The sequence below is a fragment of the Oncorhynchus kisutch genome, linkage group LG24 (genome assembly GCF_002021735.2).
Source record: "Oncorhynchus kisutch isolate 150728-3 linkage group LG24, Okis_V2, whole genome shotgun sequence".
NCBI classification, from domain to species: domain Eukaryota; kingdom Metazoa; phylum Chordata; class Actinopteri; order Salmoniformes; family Salmonidae; genus Oncorhynchus; species Oncorhynchus kisutch.
The window spans coordinates 23785652-23799386 of record NC_034197.2 but is presented as its reverse complement, the minus strand read 5'-3'; the positions used below and the strand labels follow the sequence as shown (position 1 = coordinate 23799386).

Here is a 13735-nt window from a genome sequence, read left to right as displayed (position 1 = left end):
CACCAAAAGCGTTGTTGCACAAAGGCCTGGGTCCGACGGGAGCCCAGGTGGCAGGCCAGCTTAGAGGAGTGGGCCCACTCCAGCACCGAGGAGCGGACAGCGTCAGGAACAAACATCTGGTTATTTGGCTCGTCCTATTCTTCCCCCGATACTCCGTGCAGGAACATGTCGAACAGCGCTTCCGGGTTCCAGGAACTCTTAGCTGCCAAAGTGCAGAAATCCACCGCATAATCTGTCACACTGCGGGAGTCTTGCCGAAGCTGGAGTAACTTCTGGGCAGCCTCTCTCCCGGACAATGGAGCATCAAACTTTCTTCACCTCCGCCAGGAGGTAAGCGGGGTAGCCAGGGAGGCGGCGTTCCTAACAGCCGGGTTACTGAGGGGCTGGGAAGTTATCGTCGTGGTAGGCTGCCAAACAGACAACCTGTGGAATTGCTCCAGCAATGTGTTCAACGCTCTGTCATGGCATTCGGCCAAGGTCTGGAACCCTTCCATAAGACCACGAAGCAAGACCTCGTGCCTTCCAATGGTGGCTCCTTGGGAGGAGATGGCGTTGCGGAACTGGTCCGAGTCTGCTGGGTCAGTCAGGAGAAGACACAGATGCAAATAGTGTCGAAGTAACAAACTTTTATTACTAGAACAGAGGGCAGAACGACAGTTCAAGGGCGGCAGAGGTCAGAAAATCCATATCAGAGTCAATCAATTAATCAAATGTATTTATAAAGCCCTTTTTACAACCGCTGATGTCACAAAGTGCTGTACAGAAACCCGGCCTAAAACACCAAGCAATGCAGATGTAGAAGCACGGGAGCCCATAAGGTACAGAACGGCAGGCAGTCCTGGTTCAGGGCAGGCAGAAGTCAATAATCCAGGGTGGTGTGATAAGGTACATAATGGCAGGCAGGCTCAGGGCAGACAGAATGGTTAAAACCGGGTAAACTAGTAAACAGGAACTAGAAATAGATAGGAGAAAGGGGGAAAACGCTGGTAGTCTTGACGAACAAAACGAACTGGTTATAAACAAACAGAGAACACAGGTATAAATACACTGGGGATAATAGGGAATATGGGCAACACCTGGAGGGGGTGGAGACAAGCACAAAGACAGGTAAAACAGATCAGGGTGTGACAGTAATAAGCAACTTTGCTCTTTTTTTATCTGTGCATGGTATTTTGACATAAATCAATCTGGATTTAGGCCAGGGCACAACATTATCACAGCAACAACATTAGTTGTTAATTATGTTGTCAATGATTTAGATGCTAAAATGAATTGTGCTGCTTTGTTTGTGCATCTGTCAAAAGTGTTTGATACTGTTGATCATGCTATTTTATTGAACAAGTTGTCCTCAATTGGCCTAGGTTCTGACGCCTGCTCATGGTTTCATTGTTATTTTAGTGACAGAACTCAGGCCATTGTGATTGAAGGGGTTAAGTACGAATTTCTTGAAGTACATAAAGGTGTTCCGCAGGGGTTGATACTAGGACCTGCTCTTTTCACTATTCATATAAATGCTATTGGTTAATCTGTTAACATTTTTAACAGTATGTACACAATTTCCCCGACAGCTGATATGGATGTGACAAGGCTACAGTCCGATTTTGCAGCTGTGCAGGAAGCTCTTAGTGATTTATAACTCGTGCGTAATACGGGCAAAACGAAATACATGTTATTTTCAAGTTCTCGTAAGATTGTCTCACATGGATTACATCTTCACTCATCGGATGGTTCTATAATCGAACGAATCCCTGCATACAAATGCCTTGGTATTTGGATTGACAATGATTTAACATTTAAAAAACATAGAATGAGCTTGTTAAGTAGCTAACATTTAAAGGAGCCTTTTTTTTACATAAACAGATTGCCTCTTTCTAATTAGCATGTAGATCACATCATTACACTATTTTGTTAACTCAACTGTTAAAATGACGAGGGTTGGTTAACTCTGGAAACCAGAATTACTTGCACCCAATGTTTGAAATAATCTCCATGCTTTGGTATCCCTAGGGCAATTCAGACAGAGGATAGGATTTTTATAATGAAGAACGTGTTTGTTTTAATTGACAGTGTTTTGTATCTTAATGTGTATTTCATGTGTATATGTTGTGTATATTTTTGTATTTAGTTTATTTAACCTTTATTTAACTAGGCAAGTTTATACTTGTCTATTGATGTGTTTGTTTTCGTATTGTGCAGGACTCATTTGCAAGAGACTAGTCTCAATAGTTCTCTGTTGAAATTAAGGTAAATAAATATAGTAGCCTATCATTCTTTTCTAATCAAGGAGAATCATGTAGCCTATATGGACTATACTGGGAGGCGGCTATAAGGAGTGTCAACCGTCAACGCTTTCATTCTCGAGTTTCAGTTTCAACATATCAAACAATTTCAACTTTTTTTGAAAGCGAGAAATGTTTGCGACATCATCTATATTTTCTGTGATATTACATTTTTTACTTTTAAATTCACCTGTATATGAAAACACAGATAATGTGTCTGTTATGATTTTTTTAAATGCAGGCATTAACACGATGTAAAACTGGAGTGGGGTCACAGCAGGCAATGCAGAAAATGGCATAGTTCTTCGAACTGTGGTTAAAATTTCGAAACAATCAACTTCGATCCGATTATGTGGTTTTAAATAGAAATGACATCTTAAAAAACGGGTTTGCTTATCGCTATTCCTGATCGCATTGACCGATCTTTGAATTCTGTCACACACTGCAGAGACGAGGATGGCATGCCACCGGGCGCTGGATTTAGTTTGCAGTGGGCGCCGGGAGCAGCAGAGTGGGAGGAGTCCTACAATGATCTGTCCCACCATGACACCCTACAATCCAGCGCGCGGGGTGCCACGCGCACGTAGCCTATCCAACCTATATAACCAAGGGGTTCACAGAGTGATCGTCAGTAGGCGGACGGATTTGGTGTTCTCAATAGTTTCTTATATAACCCTTTCACGGGATATTTAGCCATTTTGCAACTACAGATGAATATGTGATCATTGTTTTCAGTCATGAGGACCTTGCTGTTGATTATATTCTCTAAATTACTTACTGCTCAGCCGTCACCCATAATTGTAAGTTTTTATTTATCCTATAAAAGTTGTTTAGTTGGGAGATGAATATTTTTAATTGTTCATTATGTTATCCACAGAGTGTTACATGTGAGGAATCAGAAGATGGTGAGTTAGCCCAGGGATGGTTCACTCAGATTACAATATTATTTATTTGTTTTCTTACCTTGAATTATGGTGACAAGGATAGACTGTAATCCACAAGCTGTCAAATCAGTCTACTAATCCATAGACTGCTTTCAGGGTGAGGAAATAATATTTTAATGACCTGTGCAAAGGTATGCTCATTGCAATCTTCCTTAAGAGGGTTACCTTATTCCTATTAAAGCAGTGGTTAGCAAGTCTGTGTTTTGTAGACATGCTGCTGTTCGCTACATTGGTGTCAGGAGTGGGATGCTGTCATTTATTGATGGGGTATTTTTTCCCCAAGAGATACCACCGGAATGGATAGAGATTCCTCAGGCCTGTCCTTCTCTTCTGCTCGCACTCAAAGTTGCTGTTCTGCCTGAAGACTTTGGGGCTATTCAGCTGAACATAAGTTGGGCCATCAACATCGACAGTAGGGGAAGCCTTATCGGAATTAATTGCATGTTAATAGAAATAGATTTGGAAAAATAACAGTGATGCATATAATACCAACACTTTTATTTTGCAGAAAGCATTTACTATCTCACAGGAACTTGGATCGATATAGATGGTGATACATACCGCTGTCAGTATGAACCACCTTTCGAAGAAGTTGACCTCAGGGGTCTCGAACAGGTGGGCTACTGTAGCCTATTCCTTTACAACAAACTTCAAATCCCAATCAGTGGCTATATTGCTGATAATTGCCATAGTTAAAAAAGGTATATTTGCTAATGTCTAACTCTTTTTGTATTATTCAGGTAAGGCTCATTGAGATAATGTCTTTTTCATACAGCTGTGGTTCTATTACCTTGCACCTGCAAAACCAGGGATCCATAAGATCATCACTGCTTACAATCTTCCGATTCCGGCAGAGGGCGAATTTTCTAAGTTTACGACATGTAATGTACCGTATGGTAAGTACGTTTTTTAAAATGAATTGATATGTTTTTATAGGGATATTAGTTAAATAAAAAAGAAGAAGAATACTAATAATTAGCATACCTTACTGAAATTTATACTCTAGTATATAAGACTATACCTACAGTGGCGTAGCACAGATTTGTTGGGCCCCGCAAGGTCAGAGCAAGGCCCCCCAACCCTTGGGGCAGAGAGAGTTGTATAGCTAAACTCATGCTATTTTACACATTTTGACATTAGGCTGAGAGAAAATGTTGCTGTTTTAGAGAACAGTCGTAACTTATTTTTCACAAATATTTGTCTTAATATTTAAAATATATATATTTTTTTGATAGACCAAAGTATCAACTTTACCATGTAAAGGAACAACTTTTTTTGTTTTGTTTTATAGCCCTATTCAATGCTCGTTTTTATCAATATTTAGCATATAAAATAAAATTTATAAAGCAAACATTACCCCTTAGGTCCAGCAAATACTTCAATTGTTTCAGCATATTTTGCAAAACAGTGATGCAAATATTTGTTCAGAATATTGACTAAACAAATCGATCATAAGGCGGCTAACATCAGTGACAGATATTACAAACCACTGACGGAGTTGACAACAGATACTCAAAACACATATTTTAGCCTCTAAAAATAAAAGTTCAATACAAATATTTGGAAAATTTGGAAAATGATTCATTTGAAAATCCCCAATAAAAACACAACATTCTATCAGATCTGTCAGCACTCTTACGGAGTTGACGTTAGCTGATGGAGTTTATGTTTAACGGAGTTGACAAAATTGGCATTTTTCTTCTTCATTCAAGTGGTATACATGGTAGCAATTGTGTTTTTCCTCATTTGCTTTATGACTCTAAAATCTAATATAGCATATTCTATCTTCATTTATCAGGCTGGTGAAGTTTATGGTTTATGGTTTTGACCATTGTCTGTTCCTTCCTGCATGTTTCCGAACATCTAAGTTCCTGTAGATTGTGAAAACAGGATGTCACATACTGCAGTCGCACGGCTCTTATCTGTATGCCCAGACTTATGACTAAATCACACAAGACAAGCCTGTACCAGCAAAATACTAACATATAATATCGAAGTAAAAACAACAAAGTAGGTCTAATTAAACAGTATAGTATGTAATGAATATTACATTTCCACCACAGTGCTAATGGTCGTTTGGGAGGTGAACCTTCACCCTAGTCTGATGCCCAGACTGCTCTGGAGCAGGTAATCATCAAGGATATCTCTGTACTTTGCTCCGTTCATCTTTCCCTCGATCCTGACTTGTCTCCCACTCCCTGCTGCTGAAAACATCCCCACATCATGATGCTGCCACCACCATGCTTCACCATAGGGATGGTGCCAGGTTTCCTCCAGACGTGAACTTTGGCATTCAGGCCAAAGACTTCAATCTTGCTTTCATCAGACCAGAAAATCTTGTTTGTCATGGTCTAAGAGTTCTTTAGGTGCCTTTTGGCAAACTCAAAGTGGGATGTCACGTCCCTTTTATTGAGGAGTGGCTTCCTTCTGGCAACTCGACCATAAAGGCCTTATTGGAGTAGTGCTGCAGAGATGGTTGTCCTTCTGGAAGGTTCTCTCATTTCCACAGAGGAACTCTGGAGCTCTGTCAGAGTGACCATTGGGTTCTTGGTCACCTCCCTGACCAAGGCCCTTCTCCCCGATTGCTCAGTTTGGCCGGGCGGCCAACTCCAGGAAGAGTCTTGGTGGTTCCAAACTTCTTCCATTTAAGAAAGGACAATCTTGTCTCGGAGCTCTACAGACAATTCCTTCAACCTCATGGCTTGGTTTTTGCTCTGAGATGCACTGTCAACTGTGGGACCTTATATAGACAGGTGTGTGCCTTTCCAAATCATGTTCAGTCAATTGAATTTACCACAGGTGGTCTCCAATCAAGTTGTAGAAACATCTCAAGGATGATTGTTGGAAACAGGATACACCTGAGCTCAATTTCGAGTGTCATAGCAAAGTGTCTGAATACTTATTTAAGGTATTTCTGTTTTTTATTTATAATATATTTGCAAAAATAAATAAACCTGTTTTCACTTTGTCATTATGGGGTATTGTGTGTAGATTGATGAGGGGGGAAAATATGAATACATTTTAGAATAAGGCTATCACATAACAAAATGGAAGGGGTCTGAATACTTTCCAAATGCACTGTATAAGAAAAATAAATACATACTTTTTATAATGGAATTACTCGTATACCTTTTATGTGGAAATGGCCTATTCCCTTCAATACATTTTTCACCAGGCACCAGGTTACCTTCAGACGAGTCCCGTGAAACTTGAGGGAGTCATGGAGCAAAACAGAGAATACCAACGTGTTCATGAGTCAAATCTTTCTGTAGAGAGGTCATATTAGTGTGTAGCAGAAACGGTTCGGACGCTACAGACTTTTTCGTGAGAACATCGATTTTCGGGATGTCTGATAAACACTGCTGTAGCTCTGCCACCTTCCACCGTTGTCACTAGTTAACACAGCCACAAAGTCCAAATTGGCTATGTCATAAAAACTCATGAAGACTAAAATTAGCTTTTTGGTATTTTTGGTTAGGGTTAGGCATAAGGTTAGCAGTCTGGTTAAGGTTAGGGTTAAGGTCAGGGTTAGGCTTAAAATCAGATTTTAAGTAGATCAATTGTAAAAAAAATCAAATTAAAAAAAGGCAGGGTTTAGCCATAAATATGATTTTGTGGCTGTGGTAACTAGTGACGACGGATTGACAACAAACAAACAAAAACAGAGTGGAGCATGGGGGGGCCTCGAGCGGAAATGATTGTTTTTCATGCCCAGCTCATGAGGCCCCTTGATAATGTGAAGCCTGAGGCAATTGTCTCTCCTGCCTATTTGTCTCTTCTGCCTGTGTGTTCATGGCTTATGATGTGTGCATATGCTATCTACAGGTCAACTTCAGGGGGAACCCCAATCCCCCCCCCCCTAAAAAAAAATGGGGGGGGTTGGGTGTCCCCATTGCAGGGGCTGCGGCTGTGTGTGCCACGACAGTGTAGACCTGAGATCATGGTGTTGAGATGTTTTTCTTTATAGCTAGCACCTCATGTTCAATCATTTCTATATTTGTTTATTAAAGTGTCTGGGCTTTGTTTAACCATTTCCATTCTATTTTATGCCAGCGACATCAAATGACGACACAGGTGAGCAATCTGATTAATTTGACACATATGATTTGAAGTGCAGGGATTCCTATGTATTTGATAGGTGGCATTTGTTTATTTTTCTTTTAAGCTGAGTTGGCCTGGCCTACTTCAAACCCCACTGTGATGCCCATATCTGGTAAGATCTTTAAGTCTTTTGAGTGTCTGAACATCTGTGATCTATTTGACATGCTGGTGCCTCCCACCACTCTGTGATGGCAACAATATTCCTGGTTGGACAAGCTTTGAATGTGTGCCCTGGACCAACTACCTTGCTTAGATTGTCATTCTGAATGTCCTCCCTGCCAGACAGTCAGGTTCCTCCCAGGCCTGCCTTGGAAGCTTTTCCTTGCTAGGTTTCTGTAACACTTTGTGACAAAGGTTATTAGCAAAATGGCTATGTCTATACAAACACAATTTCTATGATGTATCATAATGTATTTGACATGAACTGTGTTCCCTTTTAATATACCTCTCCAAGTAGATAAATAGGGAGATTCTGTCCATGAGATTGATTAGCATTTTGTGTTTTATTAGGATACACATTAGCTGCTGTTAAAGCAGTAGCCACTCTTCCTGGGGTCCACACAAAACTTAAAACATGACATAATACAGAACATTAATAGACAAGAACAGCTCAAGGACAGAAAAAAGTAAATGTAAAATTCTCTGATGTGAACATAGCAGTGTCTCATGAATCATGTAGAGTTATTGAAGCTCCCTCCTGGCTCAGCTCCCCTGACGTGAACATAGCAGTGTCTCATGAATCATGTAGAGTTATTGAAGCTCCCTCCTGGCTCAGCTCCCCTGACGTGAACATAGCAGTGTCTCATGAATCATGTAGAGTTATTGAAGCTCCCTCCTGGCTCAGCTCCCCTGACGTGAACATAGCAGTCTCTCATGAATCATGTAGAGTTATTGAAGCTCCCTCCTGGCTCAACTCCCCTGACGTGAACATAGCAGTGTCTCATGAATCATGTAGAGTTATTGAAGCTCCCTCCTGGCTCAGCTCCCCTGACGTGAACATAGCAGTGTCTCATGAATCATGTAGAGTTATTGAAGCTCCCTCCTGGCTCAGCTCCCCTGACGTGAACATAGCAGTGTCTCATGAATCATGTAGAGTTATTGATGCTCCCTCCTGGCTCAGCTCCCCTGACGTGAACATAGCAGTCTCTCATGAATCATGTAGAGTTATTGAAGCTCCCTCCTGGCTCAGCTCCCCTGACGTGAACATAGCAGTCTCTCATGAATCATGTAGAGTTATTGAAGCTCCCTCCTGGCTCAGCTCCCCTGACGTGAACATAGCAGTGTCTCATGAATCATGTAGAGTTATTGAAGCTCCCTCCTGGCTCAGCTCCCCTGACGTGAACATAGCAGTGTCTCATGAATCATGTAGAGTTACCCGTTACCCGTAATGGGTCTCCTGGGGTAAAATGTAGTCTTATTACAGCTTCCACCCGTAATGAGTCTCCTGGGGTAAAATGTAGGGTTATTACAGTTACCTCCCATAATGGGTGTCCTGGAGTAAAATGCAATGTTATTACAGTAACCACCCGTAATGGGTCTCCTGGGGTAAAATGCAGTGTTATTACAGTAACCACCCGTAATGGGTCTCCTGGGGTAAAATGCAGTGTTATTACAGTAACCACCCGTAATGGGTCTCCTGGGGTAAAATGCAGTGTTATTACAGTAACCACCCGTAATGGGTCTCCTGGGGTAAAATGCAGTGTTATTACAGTAACCACCCGTAATGGGTCTCCTGGGGTAAAATGCAGTGTTATTACAGTAACCACCCCTAATGGGTCTCCTGGGGTAAAATGTAATCTTCTGGAGTTTTTTGCATTACAGTTACCACCCGTAATGATGATGAGGTGAAACCAGCAAGCCTTCTAATAGTCTATCTTGGATGCTTAGCTGGGCTCGTGGCACTGGTGGCTTGCTCGCTCACTCTGTGTAAGCTAAACAGGATCTCTTTAAATTCAGGAATCAACATTGAACAAACTCTTTGTTTTGATGTAACTATCTCCTCTCTCATTTATTTTCCAGATCAAATGTATGGAAGGCACTCAAATTCCCACTTCACTGAGCTGCCGAAGGCAACTGAGGTCACTGTGTCGGTGCTGGTGGTGTACCCTGCAGAAAACCCTGTCTTCCAGAGAGCTGTGCTAGCTTTTGCTGAGTTCCTCCAGTGGCATGGTGACTGCCAGGTGGCTATCGACATGTGGCAGCGTGGCAGGCTGGCAGAGCAGGGCCCGATTCGCTGGCTAGCAGATCAAGCCAAATCCGTAGCCAGGGTGATGGTGGTAAGCCCGCAGCCCAACCACTGCCACACTGGCCCAGGGGAACACACAGTACCAGCCGCGGCTCATGACCTGTTTCCTCTGGTGCTCAACATGGTGGCAAGCTACGCTCAGTGCCCCAATGAGCTGGCCAAGTTCTGGTTGGTGCACCTAGGCAAGGCCCCGGAGAGGAGCGGCCTACCTGTGGAATTGACATCCTGTAGGGAATTTAGTCTGAACAGGGACTTGGAGAAACTGTGTAGACACTTGCATCAGCAGGGCCCCAAAAGACCAGGGTTAATGTTCAGATCAGGGTTGGCCTATGGGGAGAAGGCGACAGGGAAGCTGAAAGAGGCTGTGCAGCAGTTAGAGGCATGGCAATGCTCTCAGCCAGGAGGTGCAGGGGAGGCAGCTCCTTTGACCAAATTGATGGCTAGACTGTAAGAACCTGATGATGCTGGTGTGATGACAAATCCAGAGCTTAAATAGTCATATGAAAATAATCTAAGTAAAAACTCTCTTTTGACCACTTGTAGAACAGTGGGACTGCAAAAATGAGGGCATGCTAACTTTTCTCACTTAGCTTTAAGATTGCTTTTTAAATAGTTTAATATGTTATTTTTCATCAAATGTTTCTGTTTTGGAAATGAAACAAATATTCTATGGTGTTGACATTTTTTATATACTTATTGAATGTTTTGTTTATGTAAATAAATACTTGAATCTAATTGAATCTAAATGACAATAATTGACTAACTTCAATGAGTATACAATATTACACTGTATTTTCCTTTATAAAGCTCTGTAGTACCACATTTTGTATAAGATCTGTCACGCCCTGGTCTAAGTATTTTGTGTTTTTCTTCATGTATTGGGTCAGGCCAGGGTGTGGCATGGGGTTTTTGTATTGTGGTGTGTTTTGTCTTGGGGTTTTGGTGTGTATGTATTGGGATTGTAGCTAGTGGGGTTATCTAGCAAAGTCTATGGCTGTCTGGAGTGGTTCTCAATCAGAGGCAGGTGTTTATCGTTGTCTCTGATTGGGAACCATATTTAGGCAGCCATATTCTTTGAGTTTGTCGTGGGTGATTGTCCTTAGTGTCCTCTATGTTAGTTTGCACCAGTATAGGCTGTTTTGGTTTTCGTTACGTTCTTTGTTTTGTAGTATTTGTGTTGTACGTTGTTCATTAAACATGGATCGCAATCTACACGCTGCAGTTTGGTCCGACTCTCCTTCACACCTAGAAAACCGTAACAAGATGTGCATTTTCACATACTGAATTCAATGGAAAATCTTACTCAAAAACAACATGGATTTCAGATGCTTATAAATTTGTGTCTATAATTGTTTACTATGGAATTACTTTTCCCCTGATTTCTACTGAACAAAAATATAAATGCAGCATTCAACAATTTCAAAGATTTTACTAAGTTACAGGTCATATGAGGAAATCAGTCAATTGAAATAAATGTTTTTGTCACGTCTGCTCCCGCTCCCCCTCTCTGGCGCTCGAGGTCGCCAGGCTGTTTATCACACCTGTCACCATTGTTACGCCCATCAGCGCTTCATCGGACTCACCTGGACTCCATCACGTTATTAATTACCTCCCCTATATCTGTCACTGCCTCAGTTTCTTTCCAGAGTCAGCATTAATGTCGTTATGTCTCCCAGCGTCTGTCCTTACAGAATGCTGACTCCACAATTTGAAGCATCAGGGAGTTTTTTGTTTTTGTTGGTGACGCCGGTTCCGGATGCTGCTGCCGAAGCAACCGGGGATGCCTCAGCTGGCTCGAGAGGCTCCCATGCCTCAGCTGGCTCGAGAGGCTCCCATGCCTCAGCTGGTTCGAGAGGTTCACAAGCCTGGGTTGGCTCGGCAGGCTCCCACGCCATGCCTCAGCCGGCTCGTCAGGCTCCCGCGGCTCAGCCGGCCCATCATGCTCCCGAGGCTCAGCCGGCTCGTCATGCTCCCACGGCTCAGCCGGCTCGTCATGCTCCCGCGCCTCAGCCGGCTCATCATGCTCCCGAGGCTCAGCTGGCTCGTCATGCTCCCGAGGCTCAGCTGGCTCGTCATGCTCCCGCGGCTCAGCCGGCTCGTCATGCTCCCGCGCCTCAGCCGGCTCGTCAGGCTCTCCCAGGTGGGACGCCAGGTGGCGCCCCTGGGGGAGAGGGGTACTGTCACATCTGCTCCTGCTTCTCCTCTCTGGCACTCGAGGTCGCCAGGCTGCTGATCATTACGCACATCTGTCACCATCCTTACGCGCATCAGCACTTCATCGGACTCACCTGAACTCCATTACGTTATTAATAACCTCCCCTATATCCGTCACTGCCTCAGTTTCTTTCCCAAGCCAGCATTAATGTCGTTATGTGTCCCTTGTACAGACACTGTTCGTGTTATTTTTCCTGTCTGTTTATTCATTAAATATTGTCACGATCGTTTAGAGATTGATTGGACCAAGGTGCAGCGGGGTAGGCGTACATTTTTATTTTATTTAAATGACACCGGAAAAACAACAAAATACAAAAATTTACGTAAAGCTACATGCAGTGCAGAAAGCAACTACACACAAACAAGACCCCACAATCTAAGGTGGGAAAAAGGGCTGCCTAAGTATGATCCCCAAACAGAGACAACGATAAACAGCTGCCTCTGATTGGGAACCATACTAGGCCAACAAATAGAAACATAGATTTGCCCACCCAAGTCACACCCTGACCTAACCAAATAGAGAATAAAAAAGGCTCTCTAAGGTCAGGGCGTGACAAATATTCACTCCCTGTACTTGCTTCTCATCTCCCAGCATCTGTCCGTACAGTATTAGGGTATAATGTATGGATTTCATGACTGGGAATGCAGATATGCATCTGTTGGTCACAGATACCTTTAAAAAAACGGGCCTCAGGATTTTGTCACTGTATTTTTGTGCATTCAAACTGCCATCGATAAAATAAAATTGTGTTCATTGTCTGTAGCTTATGCCTGCCCATACCATAACCCCACCGCCACCATGGGGCACACTGTTCACAACGTTGACATCACCAAACCGCTCGCCCACACGACGCCATACACACGGTCTGCAGTTGTGAGGCCGTTTAGACATACTGCCAAATTCTCTAAAACAATGTTGGAGGTAGCTTATGGTAGAGAAATTAACATTGAATTCTCTGGCAACAGCTCTGGTGCCAGAGAATTAAATGTTCATTTCTCTATCATAAGCTGCCTCCAACATTGTTTGAGAAAATATGGCAGCATCCTCCCTCAACTTGAGACATCTGTGGCATTATGTTGTATGACAAAACGACTTATATTAGAGTGGCCATTTATAGCCCCCAACACAAGGTGCACCTATGTAATGATCATGGTGTTTAATCAGCTTCTTGATATGCCACGCCTGTCAGGTTGATGTATAATCTTGGAAAATGAGATTTTTGTGTGTATGGAACATTTCCGGGATCTTTTATTTCAGCTCATGATTACAACATGTTTACATGTTGCGTTTTTATTTTTGTTCAGTATACATACAGAACACCACTGTCATCTCTTTCTCTCTTTGTGATGTCATATGGTGTTGCTGTTTATGCACCAGGCCAGCTGAGTGCAGGTGGGCTCTCCATCAACACGAGGCTCATGCTGGTCCCACCCCAAGTACACACAGGTACACACATACACATGTACACACACAAACCACTACATTTCCAACAAGATGTCTGTGTGTGTGTTACAGGAGGAGTTGAAGGTGGAGCATGCCTCGTACCTGCGGCAACACCCAGAGCACCACGCCATGATGGGCGACTTCTTGCAGTTCCTGTTACTACGAAAACCGAGCGCCATCATCATGTTCACACAGCAGGACTTCTTCGCCTCCCGCCGACCCCCGGGGAGCACCTTCAACACCTCCTCACCTTAAGGAAACACACGGTGGCTGCGTCTGTGTCTCAATAGTCTAGTAGCTTCCTTTCACAGGCACTTTAGTGAAGACAAAACTATTCTGGTTAGCGCTTGTCACTAGTATGTACCGAGGCTCTCGAGATCTAGAGGTTAAAATATGAATGCTTTTATGGATGTTTTGTTTTTTATTTTGTGTTACTGTCTTGTTTGTATGAGGTGCACTGAACCAAATTCCAATCAACTCTGTTGATCGCAAGAGTTACAGTTATGTC

The 13735-nt window shown here is 42.9% G+C and overlaps 1 protein-coding gene across 1 annotated transcript; it reads left to right on the top strand.

Annotated features, from left to right (window-relative positions):
• Window positions 1-2893: 2893 nt before the first annotated feature.
• il17rb (interleukin 17 receptor B) lies at window positions 2894-10779 on the top strand. Its single transcript, XM_020460091.2, has 9 exons — window positions 2894-3079; window positions 3157-3184; window positions 3507-3635; window positions 3732-3838; window positions 3999-4119; window positions 7277-7297; window positions 7389-7436; window positions 9146-9250; window positions 9344-10779. The coding sequence occupies exons 1-9, from the start codon at window positions 3017-3019 to the stop codon at window positions 10018-10020; spliced, it is 1299 nt and encodes a 432-aa protein (XP_020315680.1). The 5' UTR covers window positions 2894-3016; the 3' UTR covers window positions 10021-10779.
• Window positions 10780-13735: the final 2956 nt, after the last annotated feature.